We start from the raw sequence: 27,355 nt of genomic DNA, 5'->3' as shown, positions 1-27,355 counted from the left end.
AAGGAGACTGTTACCAGCTGCGGGGCAGCTGCCCCCAGGGACAGACGTCCTAAGGCCCAAGTCAGGGTCCTTTAAGAAGAGCGCTTTCCTCACTGCTAAAGAGAACTAAAGAAGAAGAAAGTTATACTGTCCTCTAGGATGTTTGGGGGTAGAGACGCTTTTCTTGATTCTACTCATTGGAGAAAGCTGCTTCATTGAGGGTGAGGAGCAACAAAGATATTACACTGAAGAAGGGGAAACACTTCTTACCTATGACTTACTTAAACCAGACAGCTCTTGGTCTTATACCCCAGAATGCTGAGTCCCTTGGAAATGATGAAAGCATAGATGAATCACTTTGTTTTTCAGAAAATCATATAGAAGTTGAATTTTTCATATTTAGTGTGAGTTTTAAACTGTCAGTGAATTTTTGCCTGGGGCTGATGCATTGTAGGTACGAATGGCTCAATTTCCCTGGAATGACTCTGCTGCCTTAGCTGAGGTGAGCCCATCTGACCTGTAGTCACCTACATCCTACTTCATCCTGCTAACTCCCCCACCCTCACCATGAGCAGATGGCGAGATCTGCTTATTTTAGAAGAAAAAGCTGCTTTTCATTTATTATTCTGAAGAACAGTAGATGGCAGATGAGTTCCAATGCCTCATAGGGACAAAGGTAAAACAAATTTTGAGCATGTCCAGTGCTTTGGTCTCAGTTTCCATGCTTTCTTGAGGTTTTCTATAGTCTTTTATGTATGAAATTCATTCTTATATTCATATTGTTTTCCATCAACCCCATCACACTTGATACAGTCAGTTTCAGTGATGTGCATATAAGTCAATAAATTTAGGAAAATACGTAGCACACAGCAAACTAAATGTAGTTATGAAAAGCACTTGAACAGCAAGGTCCAGAAAAAAATAAAATGTTCTCGAAGGCTAATTTAGGGCCTGAGAAAAATCTGTCTGTGGCTAGAATAATTAGAGGTAGAACACAGATCTTCTGGTTATTGCAAGGTCTTGTAGATTTGGTTAAATGAAAACTTCTTTCACAAAAGTATTTAAGACAAAATAAGAAAGTAGTGGAAATTTCCTTCCTTCATTCCTCTCTCCCTTCCTTTCTCCTTTTCTTCTTTTCAAGTCTTTATTTTTGATTTTTTTAAAAGATTTGATTTATTTATTTATTTATTTATTTATTTATTTATTTGTCAGAGAGAGAGAGAGCACACACAAGCAGGCAGAGTGGCAGGCAGAGGCAGAGAGAGAAGCAGACTCCCTGCGGAGCAAGGAGCCTGATTCGGGACTCGATCCCAGAACCCTGGGATCATGGCCTGAGCCGAAGGCAGCGGCTTAACCAACTGAGCCACCCGGGCATCCCTATTTTTTATTTTTTTAAACTTACATGCCTTTGAAGAAAGGCCAGGATCAACTTTAGTATACATGTTAGGTATTCAGATTTTGATTTTCTTTAGTTTTATTTTTTGTCACTTTATGGAAGTGAGTGCACTGCCCACTTTAATTTTTTGCTCAGTGGTCTTATTCATATACATTTTATTTTAGAATTTATTTTGATAGGGGTGCATGGCTGGCTCATTTGGTTGAGCATCTGAGTCTTGATCTCAGCTCAGGTTATAAGATTGAGCTCCATGCTGGGCTGGAGCCTGCTTAGGATTCTCTGTCTCCTTTTCCCTCTGCCCCCCACTCATGCATGCACATGTTTGCTCTCTCAAAAAAGAAAATTTATTTTGATAAATAGTTTGTATGACTGCAGTTGTATTATTTTCCAAGTAGTACAGTTGAGAATTCAGGAGTAATTTAATACTATGGACTAACGAACCTTGTAAATCAGATCAGTAGGTCAAATAAGATGGCTTCATACACAGTGAACTATCTGGAGAAGAAAGACAGAAAACAATTCCATCTATAATAGTATCAAAAACAATAAATTACTTAGGAATAAATTTAACCAAGCACATGAAAGATCTATATACTAAAAACTTTTAGACACTGGTGAAAGAAATTAAAGACAATACAAATAAATGGAAAGATATCCCATGTTCATGGATTAGAAAAGCTAATATTATTAAATGGTCCATTCACTTAGCATAATTTTCAGCCTCCAGATCTCTGTACATGCTATTACAATATATAGTCATTTTAACTTTTAGGTTTATTTTTAAATTGAGTAAATTGTTCAAGTACAAGATATATGTCAACAACATGAAAAAACAGTTTGTGTGTATTGATAAGTGCAGTCATTTAGAATAGATGATGAAAAGAGATCCTATGCAGAGCAGCAGACACGCACAAAAATTTTATGGCTTAAGGGATAATAAGTTTTTTAAAGGCATAAGTAACAGATTTCTCTAGAGCCCCAACCTAAACATACCACAACATTGAATTGTGGAGGAGTTTCATTGACATCATTTAGGAAGTTAAAAGTGAGTGATTCTAGCTTCTCATTCACTACTTCTATAGGCTGTTAGAAATTTAAGTAAGTCATTGAAATTATGATTTCTGAAACATTTAGATATTGATATTGAATACACTTAATCATACCACATGGCCTTAGGATTAATCATAAATAGTCTCAGAGTAGTTAGATATATTTACACGCACTTCTATCATATTTTTTTCCATATCCATGAAAACACTGACCTAATATTCAGAGTATTATACTTTGTTGTTATAAAAGAAAGTGTTTAGGGATTGGAGTCAGGAAGATTGGCCTGTGATCCAGGATGTTGACACCCCTATGTGGGAAATAGCAGAAACTCCTATAACTTTGAGAGATATCCATAACCTCCCTCAGCCTCAGTTTCTTCATCTGGAAAGTGGGAGTGATGATGCCTTACAGAGCTCTAGTGAAGATTAAGTGAGATAATATATGTAAAGAAATGTGGACCCTGGTGAGTCACCTGGTGAGGACCCTGGGTGGCTCAGTCAGTTAAGGGTCTGCCTATGGCTCAGGTCATGATCTTAGGGTCCTGGGATTGAGACTCCCTCTCATAGGAAACCTACTTCTTGCTCTCTTCCCTGCTTGTGCTCTAACTCCCTCTCTCTCTCTCAAATAAATAAAAATCTTAAAGAAAAAATGTAATGCCTGAAAAATAAGTCTATTTGATAACTTTTGGATTATCTCTTAACCCTTCTCACATCTCCCTAATCCCTGGCTCCTGAGTCTTCCAACCTGTAATTGCCTTTTAGCACCCATGGCGTAGTGCAAGAGTTGGCAAATTTCTCTAGTAAAAGATCAAATGGTATCTTGGGCTTTACAGGCCATACTGTTCATCTCTGCCCATGTGGCCTAAAAGCAACCGTAGGCAATACGTAAATGAACGAGCATGGTTAGGTTCCTATAAAGCCTTATTTATAGGCTCTGAAATTTCAATTCCATATAATTTTCACATGTCACATAGTATTAATCCTCTTGTGGGTTTTGGGGTTTTTTTCCCCCAACCACTTAAAAATGGAAAATTCTCTCTTAGCTGTCAGGCCACAAAAAAGCAGGCAAACAGCTGGGGTTAGCACTGGCTTTAGTTTGCTGATTCTAATATAGAGAATGTCTATAAGCCATTTAATGAATCCACAGAGAATGGCTTTATGTGGCAGTATTCCCAATGGCTAAGAACGTAAGCTTTAAAAAGAAACACCTAGACTTGGATTTGGGCTTTGCCACTTAGTTTTACCTTAGATAAGTTACTTTACCTTCTGTCTATGCATGTTTGCTCACCTATAAAATTGTGCCCTTTTTTTTGAGGTTTAAATAAGATAATAGAGAAAGGTGGACTGTGGCATGGAAGAGCCTAATGAATGGAAGTTGTGAATGTCTACGGTCTTCCTCTTAGAGTGACTTCTTTTGCATTTTACCTTGATACCCTAGCCAAAACTCCATAAGCAATGGTAAGCCATTTCCCATGGCCTGCAAAGGATTTTGTTTCACTCCAGGAAATTCTTGTGTAAACCTTCTTCCTCATTTATCAATTTGTCTTTTAACTTTCCCTGTAGCTACAGCCAGAGCTCTGAGATGTGAGATACCTGGGGAGCTGACCCTCTTCTCCCCTTAACTACGGAAGCATCACAGAGGGCATTTGGTACCTCTCAGAACTATGAGTTAAGTTGAATAGAGACCAGTTTTAGAGAAAATGGCTAATGAACAGGATCTTTAACACTGTTTTGCTCTTTTTTTTTTTTTTAAGTTTTATTTATTTAAAGGATCTCTCCACCCGGTGTAGAGCTTGAATCCACTACCCCGAGATCAAGAGCCACGTGCTCCTCCGACTGAGCCAGCCAGGTGCCCCTGACACCATTTTGCTCTTAACCAGCCATCTCTTTCTGCCGTGCCCCTGAGAGAAATAAATGTACTGATCACTCAGCGGAGTAAGCAAGCCCACACTTTGACACCAAGCCAAGGTAGAATTCCAGTGAGCACAGCTGGATCACAGGCTTAGGCCACGTCAAAGTTAGGGGCCTCAAGCCAGAGCATGCAAGAGCGCAACCCACCTGCATCCCTTCACTCGATTCTCAGTCTCCCATGTAAGACACAGGTGATCTAAGAATCTGCCAGTCTCCCCGAATGGGAGAAGAGCTGGAAAGAAAGCAGGCTTGACCATAGCCAGCCGCCAGTTTTTGGGGGGTTTTTTTGTTTGTTTTTTTACATTTATTTATTTAAATTCAGTTAGCCAGCATAGAGTACATCATGTGGTATTGAGTGATTCATTAGTTGCGTACAACACCCAGTGCTCATCATGTCATGTTCCCTCCTCAGTGCCCATCACGTGACTACCCCATCCCCTCACCGCCCCCCCTCCCCTTCTGCAGCCCTCAGTTTGCTTCTCAGAGTCGAGAGTGGGTCTTGGCTTGAAGCCACAGTGATGGCTGAGATGTGCTTGAAAGAGAAGGGGAGGGGCTTGTTAATGAAGCCTGCCTTCTCTTGGTAGAATGCATTCCTTCTCAGGTCTCTAAGTTATGCAAGCTCAAGACGTCTTCCAAACAAAACCAACGTAATGAGGACCACCTGGAAGGAAATTTCTGCAGCATGGCAGCAGCTACAGTCTCTGTGTGTGTCTGTGCTTGAGAGACAGGACTTTGCGAGGCCTGCCTAGCCTGCTTGCTTAGCTGGAGAGAAAAGGCCGCTGGTCTCTATAGCTCAAGTTGGCAAGGCTGGGTGTAGGGTGGACTGAGCTGTGTGGGATATGGGGAGAAAAAGGAAACTTCTCCAAGCATGCAGGCTATCTCACTGTGGGTCTAAGGTAGGTCTTGGGGGAAAAACCAGTGTGGCTCACCCTGAGCTGAGCCTTTCACTCTTCCGACTTTCTCCAGCTGCTCTGCATTTTGTGGGTAGACCCTGAAATCATTTGATCCCTTGACCGTGGTCTCCCTTGCTGGGTTGCAGCATATTCTGCGTTTCTTCTGCCCTCCTCTGCCTAATCCTGATCTTCTGATGGAATGCTCACTGTATGTTGTTAGCATGTTCCCCATGACTCCCTCTCCTGTTCAGAATGAACTCGACACGAGCCAGGGCAATCAATCCATCACAGTTCTGTGTTCCCGCACCCCAAAGCCCCCCGCCTGCCGGGAGGTGCAGATGGAAAAGGCTGAAGGCAACAGCTGCAAACCTTATTTTATTTCAGATCCCCTTCCGGGTCCCTGCAGCTGGGCTCGTGCCAGCCCTGTGTGGCTAACTGCCTAGAACCTCTTCGCCTCAATCTCTGTGTGGCCTCTGAAGGCAAGGTAGACTAGCGGTCGTTGTCCACCTTGATTTCATGGCTTTTACCTCTTGCAGAACCGGCCTCTCTTTACAAAGAATCTGACACTTACCAGTGTTTTTTTTAAGGACTGGGAGGTTCTTCCACTGCCATCTTCCCCTTGTCAGACACCCACACAGATTTCCGATCCTGTTCTCTCCTCCTCCTGGGAGGAAGCTGGAGATGTGCCCTGACTTTGACCATTGAATGGCTTATGAACCGCCCATGGGAGCTCCCATCGATTTTTGTCTTCTCTGATTGCTTTCACCAGAGAAGAGTACATGGTGGTAGACAGTCTGCTTTTGAAGTCAGAGGCGTTTTTGAGCTACTCAAATTTGTGTTCCAGTCATGGCTTTACCACTCACTACTGTTTGCCTTGGATGAGTTGCTGGTCTCTTCATTTGCAAAATGGGGATGATGATACCAACATTTGAGGGATGTTCTGAAACTCACTAGATAATATTTATTAAATATCTAGCACATTTGCATTATTTTAAAATTGCCTATCGCTATGTATACATACATAATTTGTGTTTGCTAATTTGTATGTATCGTCCTCTGAGAATAGTAATTTAGGCATTGCTGGGTTTCAGCAAATATTTGGGAAGTTCTTTTTTTTCCCTGATAACATTAGAAATAGATTTTTTTTTTTTTTTTTTAAGAGAGGGAGAGAAAGAGAGAAAAGGGAGAGGAGCAGAGTGAGAGGGCAAGAGAGAATCTTAAGCAGGTTCCATACCCAGCACAGAGCCTGATGTAGGACTCAATCTCACAAGGCGGAGATCACGACTGGAGTTGAAGAGTTGAATGCTTTAACTGACTGAGCCACCCAGGCGCCCGTGAAATAGATTTTTTGTTTTGTTTTATTTATTTATTTTTTTAATTTATTTGACAGACAGAGATCACAAGTAGGCAGAGAGGCAGGCAGAGACAGAGAGAGAGGGAAGCAGGCTCCCTGCTGAGCACAGAGCCTGGGATCATGACCTGAACCGAAGGCAGAGGTTTTAACCCACTGAGCCACCCAGGAACCCCCAGAAATAGATTTTTTAAGTAAAGTCTGGAGAATAAGGAAAACCACAAGAAAATAATACAAATCACTTGAGGTGATCATTGTCACCATTTTATCATGTAATGAAATTTTCATTTTTAAAGATTTTGTTTTGAATTTTATTTAAAAATTTCATTTTTAAAATTTTATATCTTAAGCTATACAAATGGTTTTTATTTTTATTTTATGTTATGTTGCAAATTTGTTGCCTTGAATTCAATTGTTTTCCAATCATATGGTTTTTAATGGTTCTAGAATCATCTGTTATATGGGTATACCCTAAATAAGAACTCCCCTGTGGTTGAAAATTTTGGTTGTTTCCAGTTTTTCACTATGATAACTGTAGTTACACATAATCTTCTCACATTGAGAACTTCTTTTTGAGTAAATTGCTTTTATTAAAATTCAGTTAGCCAACACATAGCACATCATTAGTTTCAGGTGTAGTGTTTAATAATTCATCAGTTGCATATAAACACCCAATGCTCATCACTTCACATGCCCTCCTTAATGCCCATTTGAATAACTCTCTAAAAACAATCTGTGTCAAAAGGGGGAACATTTTTATTTTTTTTTTAAGATTTTATTTACTTATTTGAGAGAGAGGAAGAGCACAGAGGGAGAGTGAGAGGGAGAAGCAGACTCCCTGCTGAGTGGAGAGCTTGATGTGGGACTCCATCCTAGGACCCTGGGATCACTACCTGAGCCAAAGGAAGATCCTAACTGACTGAGCCAACCGGGCACCCAAAAGGGGGAACATTTTTATAGCTTTGGACCAATATTGATGCATCTTCTTCCATAAAGATTTTGCCACATTAAATTCCCATCTATAGTGATTCTCTTTCATACCTTCTTCACTTCTGAGTATTAATTAAAAAAAAAAACAAAAACCCTCCATTTTAGTAAGTGAAAACTTAATCTAATTGCTTGTTTCTTTTTTTTAAGATTTTTTTTATTTATTTGAGAGAGAGACAGTGAGAGTCTAATTGCTTCTTACTTGATTTTTTTCTCCTTCTTGTTTTAATTTTTTTTTCTTAAATTTTTATTTAATCACCTGGTGTTATTCACAGTAAGTGCATTCCTTCATCCTCATCACCTACTTCACCTGTCCTCCCACCGAGCTACCCTCTGGTTAACCATCAATTTGTTCCCTATACTTAAGAGTCTTTTGCTTGGTTCGTCTCTTTTCCCCCCTTGCTCGTTTGCTTTGTTTCTTAAAATTCCACATAGGAGTGAAATCATTTAGCGTAACACTCTCTAGTTCCATCCTTGTCATTGCAAATAGTAAGATTTTGTTGCTTTTTATAGCTGAATAATATTCCAGTATGTGTCAGTGTGTGTGTGTGTATACACACATACATGATATCTTCTTTATCCATTCATCAGCGGATGGACACTTGGGCTGTTGCCTTATCTGGGCTTTGGAAATAATACTGATATAAACAAAGTGTATATGTATCCCTTTGAATTAGTGTTTTTGTATTCTTTGGGCAAATACCCAGTAGTACAATTGCTGGATCTTTTAAATTTTTGAGGAATCTCCATACTGTTTTCCACAGTGGCTGTACCAATTTGCATTCCCACCAACAGTGTTATTTTTTTCTCTACATCCTTGCCAGCACTTGTTGTTTCTTGTGTTTTTTATTTTAACCATTCTGACTGGTGGGATGCGATACTTCATTATAGTTTTTTATTTGCTTTTTCCTAATAATCAGGGATGATGAGCATCTTTTCAAGTGTCTGCTGGCCATCTGTACGTCTTCTTTGGAGAACTGTCTATTCATGTCTTCTGCCCATTTATAACTGCATTATTTTGGGGGGTTGTTGAGTTTTATAAATTCTTTCTATATTTTGGATACTAACCCTTTATCAGATATGTCATTGGCAAATATTTTCTCCCATTCCATGGATTGTCTTTTCGTTTTGTTGATTGTTTCCTTCACTGTGCAGAAACTTTTTATTTTGCTGTAGTCCCAGTAGTTTATAGTTGTTTTTGTTTCCCTTGCCTCAGGGGACATATCTAGAAAAAAGTTACTATGGCCAATGTCAGAGAAATTATTTCCTGTGCTGTCTTCTAGAATATTTGTGGTTTCAGGTCTCACATTTAGGTCTTTATAATCCACTGTGAATTAATTTTTGTGTATGGTGTAAGAAAGTGGTCTAGTTTCATTCTTTGACATGTTGTTGCCCTGTTTTCCCAACACCATTTATTGAAGAGACTGTCTTTTTCCCATTGGCTATTCTTTGGCGCTTTGTTGAAGATTAGTTGACCATATAATTGTGGGTTTATTTCTGGGTTTTGTATTCTATTCGACTGATCTGTGTGTTTGTTTTTAATGCCAGTACCATACTGTTTTAGTTACTACAGCCTTGTAATAAAACCTGAAGTTCAGAATTGTGATTCTTCCAGCTTTGCTTTGCTTTGCTTTGGTTATTTGGGGTCTTTTGTGGTTCCATACAAATTTTGGGATTGTTTGTCCTAGCTCTAAAAAAATGCTATTGGTATTTTTATAGGGATTGCATTAAATGTATAGATAGCTTTGGGGAGTAGAGACATTTTAACAATATCTTTTCTTCCAACCCATGAGCATGGGATATCTTTCCATTTCTTTGTATCTTTGTATCTTTAACTTCTTTGGTTAGGTTTATTCTTTGGTATTTTATTATTTTTGGTGCAACTATAAATGAGATTGTTTTCTTAATTTCTCTTTGTACTGCTTTATTATTGGCATAGAAAAATGCAGTGGATTTCTCTACATTGATTTTGTATCCTACAACTTTAATGAATTTATCAGTCTAGTAGTTTTTTGGTAGTCTTTCAGGTTTTCTATGTAGAGTATCATGCCATCTGCAAATAGTGAAAGTTCTTCTTTACCAGTTTAGGAGCCTTTTATTTCTTTTTGTTGTCTGAGTGTGGCTCAGACTTCCACTACATTTTGAACAAAATTGATGAGGGTGGACATCCTTGTCTTATTCCTGACCCTAGGGGAAAGTCTTTTATTTTTTCCCCATTGAGGATGTTATTAGGTGTGGGTTTTTCATATATGGCCTTCATTTTGTTGAGGTATGTTTCTGCTAAACTTGTTTTTTTTGAGGGTTTTTAATCATGAATGGATATCGTATTTTATCACGTGCTTTTTCTGCATCTATTGAAAGGATCATGTGCTTCTTACCCTTTCTTTATTGATGGTGTATCATGTTGATTGATTTGCAATTACTGAACCACCCTTGCAGCCCAGGAATAAATCCCACTTGATTACAGGGAATTTTTGTAATGTATTGTTGATTTTGGTTTGCTAATATTTTGTTGAGGATTTTTGCATCAGTGTTCATCAGAGATACTGACCTGTAGTTGTCCTTTTTTGTGGTGTCTTTATCTGGTTTTGGTATCAAGGTAATGCTGGACTCATAGAATGGATTTTGAAGCTTTCCTTCCTTTTCTGTTTTTCGTTTGCTTGTTTTGTTTTGTTTTTTGAGTAATTTGAGAAGTATAGGTATTACTTTCTTTAAATGTTTGGTAGGATTCGCTTGTGAAGTCATCTGATCCTAGACTTGCGTTTGTTGGGAGTTTTTTGATTACTGATTCAATTTCTTTGCTAATTATGGGTCTGTTTAAATTTTCTGTTTCTTCCTGTTTCAGTTTTGGTTTTTAGGAATTTATCCATTCCTTCTAGATTGTCCAATTTATTGACATAGTTTTTCATAATATTCTTTCTTATTTTTTAAAGATTTTATTATTTGAGAGAGAGATGGGACAGAGGGACAATGAGTGCAGAGCCTGACTTGGGGCTCCATGCCAGGACCCTGAGATCATGGACCTGAGACCAAGTCGGATGCTTAACTGACTGAACCACCCAGGCGTCCCTCATAATATTCTTCTACAATTGTTCATATTTCTGTGACATTGGTTGTTACTTCTCCTTTCTCATTTGTGATTTATTTATTTGAGTCCTTTCTCCATTTTTCTTGATGAATCTCGCTAGCAGTTTATCAATTTTATTGATTTTTTTTTTTCAAAGAACCAGCTCCTGGTTTTATTGATTTGTTCTGTTTTTGCTTCTATATCCTTTATTTCTGGTTTAATCTTTATTTCCTTCCTTCTGCGGGTTTTAGGTTTTGTTTGTTTTCTTTTTTCTAGCTCCTTCAGGTGTAAGGGTTAGGTTGTTTGAGACTTTTTTTGCTTTTTAAGGTACACCTATGTTGTTCTACACTTCCCTCTTTAGAGCCACTTTTCCTGCATACCAAGGATTTTGAACCATTGCATTTTCATTTTCATTTGCTTCCATGTACCTTTTTATTTCTTCCTTAATGTCCTGGCTGATGTATTCATTGTTTACTAGTATGTTCTTTAACCTCCATGTATTTGTGGTCTTCCCAGAGTTTTCCTTGTGGTTGACTTTAAGTATCACAGCATTGTGGTCAGAAAAGATGCATGGTGTGACTTTGATCATCTTGAACTTGTTGAGGCTTGTTTTGTGGCCAAATATGTGACCCATTCTGGAGAATGTTCCATGTGCCTTTGAAGAGAATGTATATTATGCTGTTTTAGGGTGGGATATTATGAATATCTGTTAAATCCATCTGGTCCAGTATGTCATTCAAAGCCATTGTTTGCTTGTTGATTTTCTATTTAGGTGATCTGTCCATTGATATAAGTGGGGTGTTAAAGTCCCCTCCTATTATTGTATTATTATCAGTTAGTTCCTTTATGTTTGTTATTAATGCCTTATGTATTTGGGTATTCCTGTGTTGGGTGCATAAATATTTATAATTATTAGATCTTCTTGTTGGATTGTCCCCTATATTACTATGTAGTCTCTTTCTTTGTCTCTTATTTCAGCCTTTGTTTTAAAGTCTGTTTTGTCTGATATAAGTATTGGTATTCTTGCTTTGTTTTGACATCCATGTGCATGGTAAATATTTCTTCATCTCCTCTTTTTCATTTTGCAAGTGTCTTTAGGTCTAAAATGAGTCCCTTGTAGGCAGCATATAAATGGGTCTTGGTTTTTTTTTTATCCATTCTTTCACACTGTATCTTTTGATTGGAGCATTTAGTTCATTTACAATCAAGATAATTCTTAACCAGATATGTATTTATTGCCATTTTGTCACTTGTTTGTTTGTTTGTTATTTCTGAAGATTTTCTCTGATCCTTTCTTGTCTTTCTTTAATGCTTTGCTGGTTTTCTTTTCTCTGGTGATACATTTGGATTTCTTTCTCTTTATTCTTAGCATATTTATTAGTGGTTTTTGATTTGTGTTGCCATTAGGTTTGTATATAACCACTTCTGGATATAGCAGTCTATATTAAGTTCATGGTCATTTAAGTTTGAACCCATTCTTAATTCTTCTCCTTCCCATGTAAAATATGATGTCCTGTTTTACATACTTTTATTTTGTAAGCTCCTTGACTGATTTTTTACAGAAATACTCATTTTTAGCACTTTGTGTTTCCTACCTTTATACTGTCATTTTTGGTCTTTCATTTCCACTCAGAGAATCCTTTTTAATATTTGTTGCAGGGCTAGTTTAGTGATCATTAACTCCTTTATTCTTTGTTGACCTGGGAAACTCTTTATTTTCCTTCTATTCTGAATGGTAGTCTTGTTGGATAGAGCATTCCGGGCTGTAGGTTTTCCCCATTCAGCACATTGAAGATATCATGTCACTCCTTTCTGGCTTGGAAAGTTTCTGCTGAAAAATCTGCAGGTTTCCTTTGTATGTAACTGTCTTCTTTGGTCTTGCGGCTTTTAATAGTCTTTCTTATTCACTATATTTTGCCATTTTAATTATAGTATTTCTTGGTGTAGATCTGCTTTTGTTGATTTTGTTGAGGATCCTCTGTTCCTCCTGGATCTGTGAATCTGTTTCCTTCCCCCAGAGTAGGGAAGTTTTCAGCTATTATTCCTTCAGATAAATTCTCTGCCCTTTTTTCTCTTTTTCTGGGATCCCTATAATGTGAATGTTATTATGTTTGATGGAGTCACTGAGTTCTCTCAGTCTGTTCTCATTTGGCATAATTCTTTTTTTTCTCTGTTGTTCAGTTTGATCACTTTCCATTACTCTGTTTTCTAGGTCCAGCCTGCTGTTCATTCTGTCAAGCTTATTTTTCATTTTGTTTATTGAGCCTTTGATCTCTGCTATATTACTCCACATCTCTGTGTTGATGGTCTCACTGATACTGTCCACTCTTCTCTCATGTCCACTGAGTATCCTTATGCTCATTGCTTTAAATTCTCTATCAGGCATATTACTTTTATCTGTTTTCTTTAGATCTCTGGCTATGGCCTTTTCCTATTCTTGCATTTCGGATGAATTATTCTGTCTTCTCATTTTATCTGTCTCTCTGCCTGTTTCTGCTTGTTAGGAATGTCAATTATATCTCCTATTCTTGAGGGTAATGGCTTTATGAAGAAGATGTCCTGTAATGCTCTGCATTATAGTGTCCTCTGTTTCCCAGGGCCTGGTGCTTCCAAGAGTATCTCCAAATGTGTGCACTCTGCTGTTGTGTCCTGGCCACTTTGTACTACAGGCCAGTTGTCTGCTGAGGCTCTCTTTGCCTGTTGTGGGCAATGTTTGGTCCTTCGAGTGATTGTGGCATATTTTAACTAGGTGTGCTCTGATCTGCTTGTGTTTTGTTTTTTTTTTTTTTTTTTAAGATTATATTTATCCATTTGAGGGAGAGTGAGAGAGAGCATGAGGGAGGAGAAGGTCAGAGGGAGAAGCAGACTTCCCAGAGCTGGGAGCCCAATGCGGGACTTGATCCCGGTAGTCCGGGAACATGACCTGAGCCGAAGGCAGTGGCTTAACCAACTGAGCCACCCGGGCACCCTCTGATCTGCTTGTTAAATGACACCTGTCATCACCACCTGCAAAACTCAGGGCCCTGCAAAACTCCCAGGCAAGGAGACATGGTGTGGACAAAGGTTTGCATCTGTCTTCTGGGCCAAGGGACCTACTGTGCTGGGTCTGAACAAGTGTTACTGGGAAGGGTAGTTCCACCAATATGTGGGGTGTGTGGAGGGAGGGAGCTGGGCTTGCTGTAAGCAAGTTAGGTAGCACGTGTTGATGCTGCATTGGTTTCCACAGGTGACACTGTGCTTATGCTGAGTGGCATGGGAAATGGTATCAGGCAGTTCTTTTGTTCCCCTAGGGGTGTCTCTGGGGTATGCTCTGAAATGAGCAACTAACTTCCCCACTGTGTACCGCAGCTATTCCCATGCTGTATGTCCCTGGGCTTTTTGCCATGCCTTCTCTCCAAGATCAGCCCAGTGCCCTTGAGACTCTTCCATCCACTCCCATCGATCTTTAAAGCCCTTGGCTTTAAGCTGCACTAGTTGCAAAACTCGGGAAATTTGGCCCCTTGCTCTTTCCAAGTCAGTTGCTATGGGGATTCTTATTCCTATGTGGTCCCCTCTGTGCTAGTCTGTCTCACTCTTCTCTGCCATCACCCCTCCTTTCCAGCACAGCGAACATGATCTCTTTCTCTTCCAAGCTGCATCTCCACACTTCCTACCTCCTTTTATGGCCTCTTCTCTACTTTTGCATGTGGAGTTTGTTCTGCCAGTCATCAGGTCAATTTTGGGTGTATTTATGATGATCTGATAGTTACCTACTTGTATTTGTGGGATGAGGCAAGCCTAGGGTCCTCCTACTCCTCTGCCATCTTCTCTTGCCCCCACCATGAAAGTCTACTTCATTATTTTAAACACATTTTCTTTTTTTTTTTTTTTTTTTAGATTTTATTTATTTACTTTGACAGAGAGAGATCACAAGTAGGCAGAGAGGCAGGCAGAGAGAGGAGGAAGCAGGCTCCCCGCTGAGCAGAGAGCCCGACGTGGGGCCCGATCCCAGGACGCTGAGACCATGACCCGAGCCGAAGGCAGAGGCTTTAACCCACTGAGCCACCCAGGCACTCCAAACACATTTTCTATTTATATTCTTTGCCAGTCATTTTTGTCGATCAATGATAACCTTTCACATATGCAGTATATAAAGTCTTTCACTATTGTAATTGTTGTAACTATCTATCCCTAGTCATTTGCTTTTTTTATTGTATTATGTTAGTCATTTGCTTTTCAAATTTTGTTTACAGCGAGATTTCTTTCTTCATCTCCTATTTTCCCTCTGCTTTTTAGATGTATCAAAGTCTGTGTATTTGTAGTTAAAGATGTTGATCTTTGCCTATATGAATTTTCTTTATTTTATTGTTTGTGCTTAGAAGTCATTTCCCTCCCAGGAATCACAAAAATACCCACCTATATATTCTTTCTAAATTACTAATCTCTCTTAAATTTGTTTTGGCATGAATGTTAGGTAGGGATCCATTATTTTAATAGGCATGATTACTATTAAATTATTAAAGCAAATCATGAAAGGCTTTTTCAGAGTCAGTAGATACACATACAGATACCAAAACAAAGAATTCAAATGAAAATATATTTCAGAGATATTAAAAAGGTCTGTGTGTCTCTTTTAATGAGAAGATTCTACTTTGGCAGAACTTTAGTTAATGCTTAAATAGCTTATATGCCATATTTAAATTGCACATTAAACCTTTTTTTTAATTCACTTAGTTGGCTACTAGAAGTGATAGTATTTGGAATTCATCTTAACTTCTATTTCTCTGGATATCTTCTCAGTGCTGTCCCTTCGATCCATCACAGTCCATTTTTGGAGCAACCTGTCCTTTTAAACAGCATCTCTTTTCAGGAAGGGTGTCTTTGTGGATCTTTCCAGCCTTCTGATGTCCCTGTTTTCGTTTCCATGTCTTTAGTTTAGTGAGTCATTGGCCGAGTCCCCAAACCCTGGTTTTCCAGTAGTCCTGTTTTGAAACATAGTAAATGTAGGTGACCTCAGGTAAGACATCATAAGATCTCTCTTGACTTGGCAAAATCAAATGTATTCAGAGGAAGAGCACTAACCCTTGGTATTTCCTGTTTCAGGAAAAGATGAAAGGCAAGAACAAGCTGGTGCCTCGCCTGCTGGGCATCACCAAGGACTCTGTGATGCGTGTGGATGAGAAGACCAAGGAAGTGCTGCAGGAGTGGCCACTCACCACAGTTAAGCGCTGGGCAGCCTCACCCAAAAGCTTCACCCTGGTATGACTGGCAATGGGGAGGAACAACACAGCCTTTGGGCCATACTGTGGGGTGGGAGAGAGAATACAAGCGCTATGGGTTTCCCTGGCCTTAGAGAGCAGTGTGCAGAGGGACAGATAGTGGACAGATAGTCCACAGAGGGTGGGGACTGGTCCAGTCTTCTGTGTTCCTGATGCTGTCCCTAGCATGCCCTCAAGGGAAACTTGCTAATGCTCAGAGGCTGATCAAAGGATCCCTCTTCGTCTCTAGTTGTTTTAGAAGTTCCTAAGCTTTGTGAAATCTTGCTGAAGTGTGTTTTCCCGGCCTGCCTAGAAACAGCATACTGTACAGAGGAGATGGCATAGACTTTGGGGTAGTGTTCAAAACCAGCTCATCATCTCCCATTTCTGAGAGAGTGCTCTCTCCTCTGTGAGCCTTAATGTCATTAGCTGTAACATGGGAATCACAATACCTATTTCGCAGAGGTGCTAAGATCAAACAAGATGATGATGATAAAATTCTCAGTGTGAAGTATATGGAAAGTGGGGAGAATGTAGCCCTCTCAGGCCTTCAGACCTCTGTATTCCTCCTCCCAACCTTAATAGTTGCTCTTAGCAGATGATAATTGTGTTATTTTCTTAATGATAGCCACATTGACACATGAGAATTGATAGGATTGTTATTTTGTCGGGCACGTTGAGCAATAAGAGAAATCAGTGTTGAAAGTTATCCATCTTCTGGCACTCCTGAAGTGTACTGTACTCCAGGTCTAGGGAATATTTGAAGTATCAGCTTGTGTCTAGATCAGGTCTCATAATACAGCATCAGAAAAAAAAGGTGTAAGGAACAGTTTTTGGGGGGAGTCTTTCGTTATCTAGTGTGATTATTGGTGGATAGACTTGCCACTAGGAAGGAATCATCAGGAAATATACCTTCTTCCCTCCTGTAGTCAGTAACTACCTCCATAGCCCTTAAGAAGAGATGTTCATACTTAGAGAACTGCATCCTCACCTTCCATGGTAGGAAGTTGTGGATAACTTGGAAAAGAGACAAATCAAATCAATTAAAAGCATGTTATTTAGAAATACTAGAAGAAACAGTGAAAGAGTTCAAAGTAGTTGCCTTTGGGGATGGAAGGGATGGAAAGGAAATCTAGGAATGGCTAGGGCAGGGACCCGCTGTGTTTTGTTATGTGTCTTTGAGTGCTATTGGTCTTTGAAAACTAGGTCCAGGTCCCATTTTGTTGAAAACAAAGTTATTTTAAAGACAAATTAGAAATAGTATGAGTCACAGTAACTAGCTCAAGCACAAGAAAGAATGAGTATCAGTGATGTTTATTAAAGTTGGATTAAAGTTTGTAACGTCTTATTTCTTTCTACTCTGAGCCTTAACTTAATTTCAGGTGTTTGGAGATCTCTCCTGTTGTCTTCCTGTTATTGATTTTTAGTTCAATTCTCTTATGGTTGAAGGATATACAGTGCATAATTTCAAGTCTTCGAATTTTAAGATTTGGTTTATATCACAGGATATGGTCATTCTAGGAGAATGTTCGATGAGTACTTGACAAGAGTATTAAAATATCCATTAGACCCTGTTAACTGGTGGTGGTGTTCCAGTCTTCCCTATCCTGACAACAGTTGCAGGTTTTTGTATTTTTCCTTTCAACTTTCACTGCATGTATTTCGAAGCTCTGTTTGGTGCTTACATGCACATTTAAGATCCCTCTGTCATCTTCATGGAGAAATTGTTTTACTGTTTAATTCTTTTGTTCCTTATAAATTTGTTTCCTCTGAAATCTGCTTAATTTTAGTATAACCACTCAAGATTTTTCAAATTAATGTTTGCATGATATAGTTTTCCATCCTTTCACTTTCAACCTACCTATATTATATTTAAGACAATGTTCTTACAAAGTGGATAAAGTTGGATTGTGCTTTTTTAAAAATCTTCTTGGTCAGTCTCTTTTAATTGGTCTATTTAGACCATTTATATTTCAATCTAATTATTGATATATTAAGGCTTAAATCTATCATTTTATGATATTTTTCTGTTCACCCCTCCGTTTCTTTTCTCCTATTTTTTTGCCTTCTTTTGGGAGAGGTCTATTTTGGTTTATTTATAATGCTTTTGAGCATATCTCTTTGCTTAGCATTCTTAGTGATCTAGATATTACCATATATATAAGAATAATTATAACCCACAGGTGTGGATGTTTACCACTTCAAGAGAGGCATAGAAACTTCACTTCTATTTAGGTCTCTTTACACTCCCCACTTTTTGAAAATAATTATTCAAAGAAATACTTCTGTATATATTGAACACCGCATGAGATGGTGTTACAACTTTTGCTGCAACCATAGAATATGATTAAGTAAAACTCAAGAGGTAAAGGATAAGTTTCTACATTTCCTTATTTTTTTCCTTATCTATCCTGCTGTTTTCTTTTTAATGTTCTCAGCCTCTTGTTATCATTTTCTTCGTGTGTGAAGAGTTTCCTTTAGCCATTCTTTAAAGGAAGTTAGATCTGCTTAAAATTATTCTCTCAGCTTTCGATTTTTTTTCAGAATGTCCTAATTTCCCCTTCATTCATAAAGGGTCATTTCATCAGGTATAGGATTAGACATTGACAGTTCTTTCTTTTAGCACTTGAGCCACTTCTTTCTGGCCTCCATGGTTTCAGATTAGAAATTGTCATTCATATTGGTGTTCACTTGTAGATAGTATGTCACTTTCTAAAGTTCCTGGTATGGATTTCTCAGGGTTCATTGAATTTGGAATATGCTCAGCTTCTTGAGTTTGTAGGTATATGTCTTTAATTTGGGGATATTTTCAGCCATTATTTCTTTGAATACTTTTTTTTGGAAAGATGTATTTATTTGAGAGAGAGAGAAAGAGAGTATGTGTGAGCATGTGAGCTGATGGGGGGAGGGGCAATGGAGACGAGGAAGGAGAGAATCTCAGACTCTGCACTGAGTCCAGAGCCCAGTGTGGGGCTAGATCTCACAATCCCAAGATCATGGCCTGAGCTGAAATCAAGAGTTGGACACTTAACTGACAGACCACCCATGCGTTCCTTGAATACTTTTTTTTTGTCCCACATTCTCCCAATGTGGGATTCTGATGATATGAATGTTACATCTTTTATTATCCCATAGAACCCTGAAGGTCTGGTTTATAGGTCCTTTATTTGTTTTTTGTCTTTTGTTGAGTCTATGTTCTTTCAACTGTTGAGACTGACTACATTCTGTTCATCTGTTTTCAAGTCTACTGATTCTATGCTCTGTCATCTCCACACTACTTTATCATGTAAGATTTTTAAATTTTAGTTATCGCATTTTTCCGTATTATAATTTTTATGTGGTTCCTTCTTCTGACTTATTTCTCTGTTGAAACCTACTATTTGTTTTGGGAGAATTTGTAATTGATGAAACATATTTTATGGTGGCTGCTTTATGAGATAATTCCAATATCTGATTCTTCTCATTATTGGCATCGATTCATTATCTTTTCTTATTCATATCATAGTTGTTTGGCTCTTGATGTGAGTAGTGATTTTTTTAAATTGTATGTAGGCATTATGGTTATTAAGTGAGGAGACACTCGCTCTTACTTAAATATTCTGTTTTATTAGTCATCTTGTTCAGATTTAGTGTGGAGTTCTGATTTCCTTTTGTGGCCTTTGCTGTGGTGTTCTGGATTGTTTTGACACTGCCCAATTCTTACTCAAAACTTGATGGCACTGTTTGTGAAGACACTTCCTAGGCCCATCTACTATTGCTGGGTGACCATTTTTGGGATAGGCAGAAGCTACTGGGCCTTTCTCTGCTATGCCATTGGGTGCAGGTCAGGAGGGTGCAGGCTTCATGTGACCACTGTTGCAAAAGGGTAAGACCACCTGCCTGTCTGGGTGGTGGAGTGGGGGCCGGGACAGCCTAGGCTTTCACTGCTCTGCAGCTGCTGGTGAGCACCAGCCCAGCTTGTGGAGCTGGTCTGGGGCTCCCAGATAGATCTCCATTAGGCTTCTCCTCTCCTGGTCCTTTGTCAAAAAAGGACAGGCCTTTGAAATCCTGCCTTTTGGAGATTCTCGGTTTCAGGCACTGACCTGGGAGTAATAGGATATAAAAGAAAACCTAAAAATTCACCAGAATGTGTTTTCCCAAGTCCTGTGCTCCCCAGTCAATCTACCTTTCCAGCTTTCAGAGCCCTTTTACTAGATTGTAGGGTATTCAATTATGTTTAGAGGGGAAGAGAAGGGAAAAGTGAGTCTATGCCATTTGTTCCAGGACTAGACCTCTTTACCCTTAAAACTATAGCTACATGATGACATGATATAGTTATATTTCTTCTAATGCCATTTTTTCAGGATTTTGGGGAGTACCAGGAAAGCTACTATTCCGTACAAACCACTGAAGGAGAGCAGATATCCCAGTTGATTGCGGGCTACATTGACATTATCCTCAAAAAGGTATTTCAGACTGATGCAAATTGGAAAAGTTGCTTTTTTAAAAACACTCACTTAGATGCTGCTGCTACCTGGAAAAAATAAAACAACACAAAACAACCCTAATTTGAAGTACTTGACCCACTAATTTAATCTTAACATTAAGATTGCTTGAGTATGCAGTCTTTTAACCTCAAGATCCCACAAGAATTTCCATTTTAGCTGAAGTTCATATTTATATTCTTACTGCCGAGTAACGAGCAGTAGTGCTTCACTTAGCTAATGAATGAGACCAGCTAACCCCTCAGCATCTTCCTTTCTAGGTAGTTCTATTATGCTTTCCAGCCTCTTTAGAAACCTAGGTTGAGGATCTGAAAATGTTCTTCATATTTTTCATGAATTTTTTTTAAAGTAGGCTCAGTGCCCAGAGTGACACCCTCTCTGGGGCCTGAACCCATGCCCCCAAGACCAAGAGCTGAGCTGAGATCAAGAGTCAGGTGCACAACCGACTGAGCCACCCAGGTGTTCCTTATGAATTTTTACCAAATTACTGAATTTCATGAATTTTTATCAAATTTTTATCAAATTCTCAAATATACCACTATGGTATATATGGTTATATACCATAGTGGTATACAGACAGACTGCCAAAGACTTCAAGAAAAAGCCCACTGAAATAACCAAGTTCAACTAGAACATCAGTATCTATGTCTTGATTTTAACTGTGTGAAATTTAGTCAATGCAGTAATAAACACAGAAGGCATGTATCTCTATATTGCGTTAAACAATGTATTTATTTTTTATTGTTATGTTTGTTTTTCTTCAGCCATCACCTACTCCAATATAAAGAATTGGGGGTAAATCTCAACATTTTTGCTTGTATAGCTCCTTTTAAAAGGTGTTTTAAAAGGTTTTTGCATCAAGACCTGCTGAGTTTCCTTTTCATTTCGTTTTACTTCAGAAACAAAGTAAGGATAGATTTGGATTAGAGGGGGACGAGGAGTCGACTATGCTGGAAGAGTCTGTTTCTCCAAAAAAGTAAGTATTTTTATTTATTTTTTCATTTCATGAGTCTTATTCTGCAGTTACTCATTTAAATCTCCTAACTTGTGTCATTTTCATCAAAGGCTGGAGAGTGGGCTTCTGTTTGATTCTGTGACAGTGAAGGAGTTATTGTTTATAGAATGCTCCCTACATGCCAGAGGTGCCATGAGGCAGTCGAGGGAAATGGTTAAAACATGGACTCCTGGGCCAGTCTTCCTGGGTTCAAATCTCTAGTCACCCTCTTTTTTATCTTTTTTTTTTTTTTCTTGAGAGTCAGGGACATGTTGGGGGGTGGGTTGCAGAGGAAGAGGGAGAGAATCTCAAGCAAGCTCCTCATGTAGTGCAGAGCCTAACGGCAGGGCTTGATCTCACAACCCTGAGATCATGACCTGAGCTGAAATCAAGAGTCAGACGCTTAACTGACTGAGCCACCCAGGTGCCCCGTGGGTCTCTTTTTCAATGTGTGGCCTTGGGGACATTACTCATTTCCTCTGCCCCTTCATCTGAGCTATAAAATAAGAATAATGATAGTACCACCTTATACACTTTATTTTGATGATTGAATTATTAATAAAGCGCATGAAACAGTGCCTGGTACATCATAAATATTTACTGTTCTTAACATCTTCATCATCACTTTCAATTCAGAACAGTCTCAACCCATTTTATATGTAAGGAAACTGAGATTTATTAAAATTAAGTAACATCTAATAGGTGTTACTTTGGGGGAATCTGAGCAGCTGCTCCCCCTTATGTTACATAGAACATTGTGATAATACATTTCTTGCATACACTTTACTCTGTATGTCTAGCATGCTGTCTCATTTCACCCCAATAACAACCCCTGATGCAAGAGGTAGACCAGATGTTTCTGCCTGTCCATGGCTGAGGAAATCAAAGCTCTGAAAGTTACTTCAGATGCACCCATGAGGCAGGTCCATGAGTCAGTTCAGATCTTGTGATGTTTCTTACTGCAAACTGCCAGAAAGTTCTAGAAAATTCATACTGAACTTGCTAAGTCATACTAATTGCTTCTCGAACATTTCCGTACTCCATCACTTTGTCTTGATTGGCTTCATAATCATCTTGAAGGTGCTTTTCCCTTTGTCCCCTATTTTAGTACACAATTTGGAATCAAACCTGACGATGCGATGCATTTCCCGTACGTGGTACCCTCTTGTAGAGCACCTTAAGTCCTTGGAATTATTAATGACCGTTAGCTGGAAATCAGTAAGCTAGTGCTTTCTCGCAGGTTGAGTTGTTCCCCTCAGAGGACTCTGCTGCACTTGTCCTTCTAAGAGCAGCTGAGTAAGTGTCTGAGCCCAGAGCACTGACACTCTTTACTGCCTTTTACCATGGAAGCCCCTTCCCACTGCCTAGGGCATCATGGTGGGGTCTGATCAAGGCAAGCAGGAAGAAGGGTCCAGATTGGTTCCCATCACAAGACCTGCCACTTCTCCCTGCATTAGACATTGGCTAAGATGTCAGGATGCCCCTGACTTCCTCCTGGGGCCCCCACATCTACCCTTCCTAGTGCCAACCGTGCATCCCTGTTCTTCCACGGATTCCTGCTCTCTAGTATCCTAGCCTGCCTCATGAGCTTTGCCCTGGGCAATAAGGAATGATCTGATGGTTGGAGAACCCTGGGACAGAGGCCTGGTCCCTTAATGCAGCTGCTTACCTAATCTGGCCCTACACACACACACACACACACACACACACACACACTCTCTCTCTCTCTCTCTCTCTCTCTCTCTCTCTCCCTCTCTCCCCCTTCCCCCCTCCCCAGGCTCTCCCTGGATGGGGTCTGTGCTCTGCGCTGCTGCACAGATAGTCCACCTTCACATGCTCGAAGTCCTTACTACTCATTCTAAGAACGTATCAGAAGTAAAAAGTGGATTTTTTTTTTTTTTTTTTTTTTTTACTAAATGTCCTAGGAATCTTCCTGGACTTTTAAAAAAATCATCTGGAGGAGGTGCCAAAGTCTATCCTATCATCAAGGCTCCAAAGGTGTTTAAGTGCCCTCTGTGGTCAGTGGCCTTGGACCTGGGGGATGAGAGCTAAGCTGTGGGAGATTCTCTTTTAGTTCCTTTCTGTACTTCTCCTTTCCATCTAAGGCTAAATGACCGATGTCCCCAATGCCTAGACTAGAACCTGGCCCACAGAGATATTTGTTGAATGAATGCTATTTCAGGTGAAATTTACTAATAGATCAATGTATCCAAAACTTTTACATACACCTGGAACATCATTGGTACAGAAACATAACAATGGCGGAGGGTGGATTCTTAAGCAAAGCTAATTGGCTAATATCATGAACCAACTGAGAATGCTTATTTGTATTAATAACTGTAAAAAGATTCATCTCGGGATTCTTCTGAGTACTTTGGTGCTGCCTCACTCACAGTTCCGTCTGTATATACCTCTTTTGAGTTGGCCTCCACAGCATAACACAGCAAACAGCGGTGATGCCCATGTTGTCTTATTATGTTGCTGTATGTGAGTGGCCACCCCCCAGTGACAAAACCCCTGTCCCCTGCAGGTCCACCATCTTGCAGCAGCAGTTCAATCGGGCCGGGAAGGTGGAGCACGGCTCCGTGGCACTGCCTGCCGTGATGCGTTCGGGCTCCAGCGGGCCCGAGACCTTCAACATGGGCAGCATGCCATCACCGCAGCAGCAGGTCGTGGTTGGTCAGATGCACCGAGGGCACATGCCCCCGCTGGTGAGGCGTCCCCCACACTGGCGCTGGGCGTCGGTAGGCTGCCTGTAATGCGCAGGGAGAGACACCAGCCTGGAGAGAGCTTGCACTGTCACGTTCTCACCCATTCCCCTCCGAGCTGTGGCTCTTTGCTGCATGGTCCCAGTGCCTGGCTACTCAGTGCTCTCTTTTGATGGGGTGTCTTAGTAACTCCCTGTGTAGAATCATGGGTGTCCTCGGGGGCTGGAGAGCAACCATGACCTTTCCACGTGACTGGCGATACAGAGTATGGAGAGCCCTGCTTCCCTGCCTTAACAGCATCAAGTTGCTATTTAGCCCAGGGTGGCCCTCGGCGGGTCTTAGAAATAGACCGGGTCTCTAGCGATCCACACTCTCCTCTGAGCGGATCGTTGCCTCTTGTCGCTGCTGATCTGCCTGCTCAGGAATCAGGCGCTGCTGGGGAAGAACTTTATAAAAGCTGAAAAGCCTGAAAGCTCAGAAGTGATTTGACTCTGAAGAAACATGTTGACTATAGGTTGGGGTGCAGTCCTTTCTTACTTAGTAAGCACAGTTCTGGGTTGGAACATGTTTCCTATGCATGAGCTCTTTTGTCCTCATTACTCGGAGTGGAGTAGCTCCCTTGCAAGGGCTCTCTCTGAGTCTTCTGGCCAACTGATTAAGCTCTCCACGCTCTCCTGATCACAACCTCTCTATGGCATACACCCACATTGAGCATTCTATTTATACAATCTCTGTCCCAGCCCCCTGCTTGAAATGGGAGGTGCTTGGGGTGGTGGAGACACAGCGTGGACCACTCTGTCTTGAGCCTGGAGTTCAGTTTGGCCGTGTTTTGTATAGAGAGCGGTGTCAGTCCCAGGAGAGAGGTTATAAACGCCCTGTGGTCATCTGCCTTTGCAGACCTCGGCCCAGCAGGCCCTCATGGGGACCATCAATACAAGCATGCACGCTGTCCAGCAGGCCCAGGACGACCTCAGCGAGCTGGATTCACTGCCACCGCTCGGCCAGGATATGGTAAATACTGTTCATGCTTTTCATTCGGGTCTCTGCCTGGCACAAAGCGCGGCTTTGCATTTTGTCTGCTTTTAGCTGGGAAAATCTTTATCCAGCCAGGTGAAATGGAAACACATGGGTTTGTTTTGTTTTGTTTTCCCCAATATATGGAGTCTTTATAGTGAGTTGGTACCCCCAGGAAGAGAATCATGGGCTGCTACTGGGTATTGGCAATACCTCTCAAGGGCCAAGAACTTCAATTCTGGAGTCACATGATCTGGGTTCAAATCCCAGTTCCACTGCTAGCGTTTGTGTGAATCCGGACAACTTATTCTCTATACGCTTCCATTTTGTCGTGCATGCACGGGGTCCTTAGGAAGATGTGGTAAACCCGTCGTGTGTAGAGTTCTTAGCATGTAGTGAGAGCTCAGTGAGCATTAGCTGTTATTAGTGCTTCTCAAATGTTAGCATGCATCAGTCACCTGGAAGACTCGTTTAAACAGATTGCTAGGCTCCGTCCCCTCTTTCCTGACTCAGTAGGTCTGAGGTAGGCCCTGAGATTTTCTGCCTTTGCAACAAGTCCTCAGGTCCTCCGCTGCTGTCTCAGGACCACACTTTGAGAACCACTGCATTACCATTCAGCTCCTCAGCAGGGCAGGGTAGTTAGCTGCCTTTCTGTAGGTGCTGCCACATGAAATTACCTAGCCCCTTCCTACTCTGACTGCAGCCCACAGGCCAGCAGCATTGCTAATACATAAAATCTCTTGAGAGGTGTGGAATTTTAGGCCTTGCCCCAACCTTTGGAATCAGAATCTGCATGTTCATGGACTTCCAGCTGTTTGCTGTGTACATTAAAGTTGATGAAGCACTGTCTGGCACTGTCCTTCCCAGACCTGCTTTGCATGTTAGAATTACCTGGGGGAGCTTAAAGAACCAAGCCTGAGGCCCAACTCAAACCAGAAAAAAATCCTGTCATGAAGGTTGGAGCCTGCTTGTTTCATTTCTCAAGGTGGTTCTAGTGGACAATCAGGCCTGAAAACCACCCCATGAGGACTCACAGAGCCATCCCAGGCCAGGGCCAAGATGCAGTCTGTCGCCCCATCTTGCCCCACCAGGATAACTGTCCTGCAGGACCTCCCTGAATGCTGTGACTTTTGCTTCCTTGCTTGCCTTCCTTCAGGTGCTGCTGTACTCAGTGCTTTGTATCCCAAGTACCTGAAATCATTACACAGTCTTTGTGGGGGATCTTCAGAGTGAAAATACATGAAGCAGACCACCCCCCCATATCCAGTACCATTGTGAGATGGCTTTAAGATATTTGGACTTAACAGTCCTGCTTCACCAACTTTTAAAGCATTGGTATACCAAAAAATATGATTAGTGCTAGACACATCCTAAATCTCAATGAATATTTTTGGCATGTTTTGGGAAGCAGATCGGCATCGTGTGTTGCCGCAGGGTCATCATTATGAATGGAAATGATCACTTAGTGGCTAAGTCCAGAAATGCCAGGAAATAGGGAGTTTGCTATGTATAGGTTCCCATGAACATAAAGTATAAGATCTGGAAAGGTGTGTAAAAACCACTGAATTCCTATAGTAGAAGAAATGTAATTCACAGGACCTAGATGTAATATGCCCGAGGTCACGTCACTTGTCAGTGATAGAGCTAGATCTAGAACAGAGGTCTCGACCCATTTCCCGCCACCCCCACCTCAGCCCAGTCCTTCCAGGAAAGGTGCCATGTCTACACCACATTCATGTTAACGAAAGACAATCTTTATACCAACAGAGAACACTCGTGAGCTGCAATTCTAATTCTAACCCTGCTCTCTTGTTTTTTACAAGGTAGAAATTAACAACAGTTGTGGTTACTGGTGTACAGTAATATGATGAGACATTAATTCTCATTTTTTATTAAATTTACCTAAATAAAACCATGTGGAACTTTCCTAAGATCCTAAAAGCTCAAGAAAAGAACAGTGGAGGCAGCATGGAGGACGTCTGCTGTTCGCCATCAGTAAATGAGCCGGGGGGCCTGTTAAAGACCTTGCTTAAGATGACCGGAGGGCCTCGCCGGTGCCCACCCAAGAACAAGAGTACAGACAAAATGCTGGTCTCATTTTATGGCACGATGTCTCTGGCGTCCCAGGCAGTACCACGCAGTGACTGTCATGCCCTTGTCTGGTTTTGCAGGCATCTCGGGTGTGGGTTCAGAACAAAGTCGACGAGTCCAAACACGAAATCCACTCTCAGGTGGATGCGATCACAGCTGGAACAGCTTCAGTGGTTAACCTCACTGCTGGTGAG

The 27,355-nt window shown here is 40.7% G+C and overlaps 1 protein-coding gene across 4 annotated transcripts in view; it reads left to right on the top strand.

Annotated features, from left to right (window-relative positions):
* Positions 1-27,355, top strand: part of TLN2 (talin 2) — a 412,475-nt gene that overhangs the window by 244,557 nt on the left and 140,563 nt on the right. For all 4 annotated transcript variants that reach the window (XM_032864802.1, XM_032864799.1, XM_032864801.1 and 1 more), the window contains 6 exons: positions 15,716-15,871; positions 20,214-20,315; positions 21,254-21,330; positions 23,879-24,059; positions 24,954-25,067; positions 27,242-27,350. In XM_032864802.1, the coding sequence (XP_032720693.1) occupies positions 15,716-15,871; positions 20,214-20,315; positions 21,254-21,330; positions 23,879-24,059; positions 24,954-25,067; positions 27,242-27,350 (739 nt within the window). The remainder of the gene's footprint in view (positions 1-15,715; positions 15,872-20,213; positions 20,316-21,253; positions 21,331-23,878; positions 24,060-24,953; positions 25,068-27,241; positions 27,351-27,355) is intronic.

This window comes from Lontra canadensis, unplaced genomic scaffold (assembly GCF_010015895.1).
Source record: "Lontra canadensis isolate GAN:19392208 unplaced genomic scaffold, GSC_riverotter_1.0 scaffold28, whole genome shotgun sequence".
NCBI classification, from domain to species: domain Eukaryota; kingdom Metazoa; phylum Chordata; class Mammalia; order Carnivora; family Mustelidae; genus Lontra; species Lontra canadensis.
The sequence above is the reverse complement of the archived record's forward strand: the minus strand, read 5'-3'. Positions and strand labels throughout refer to the sequence as shown.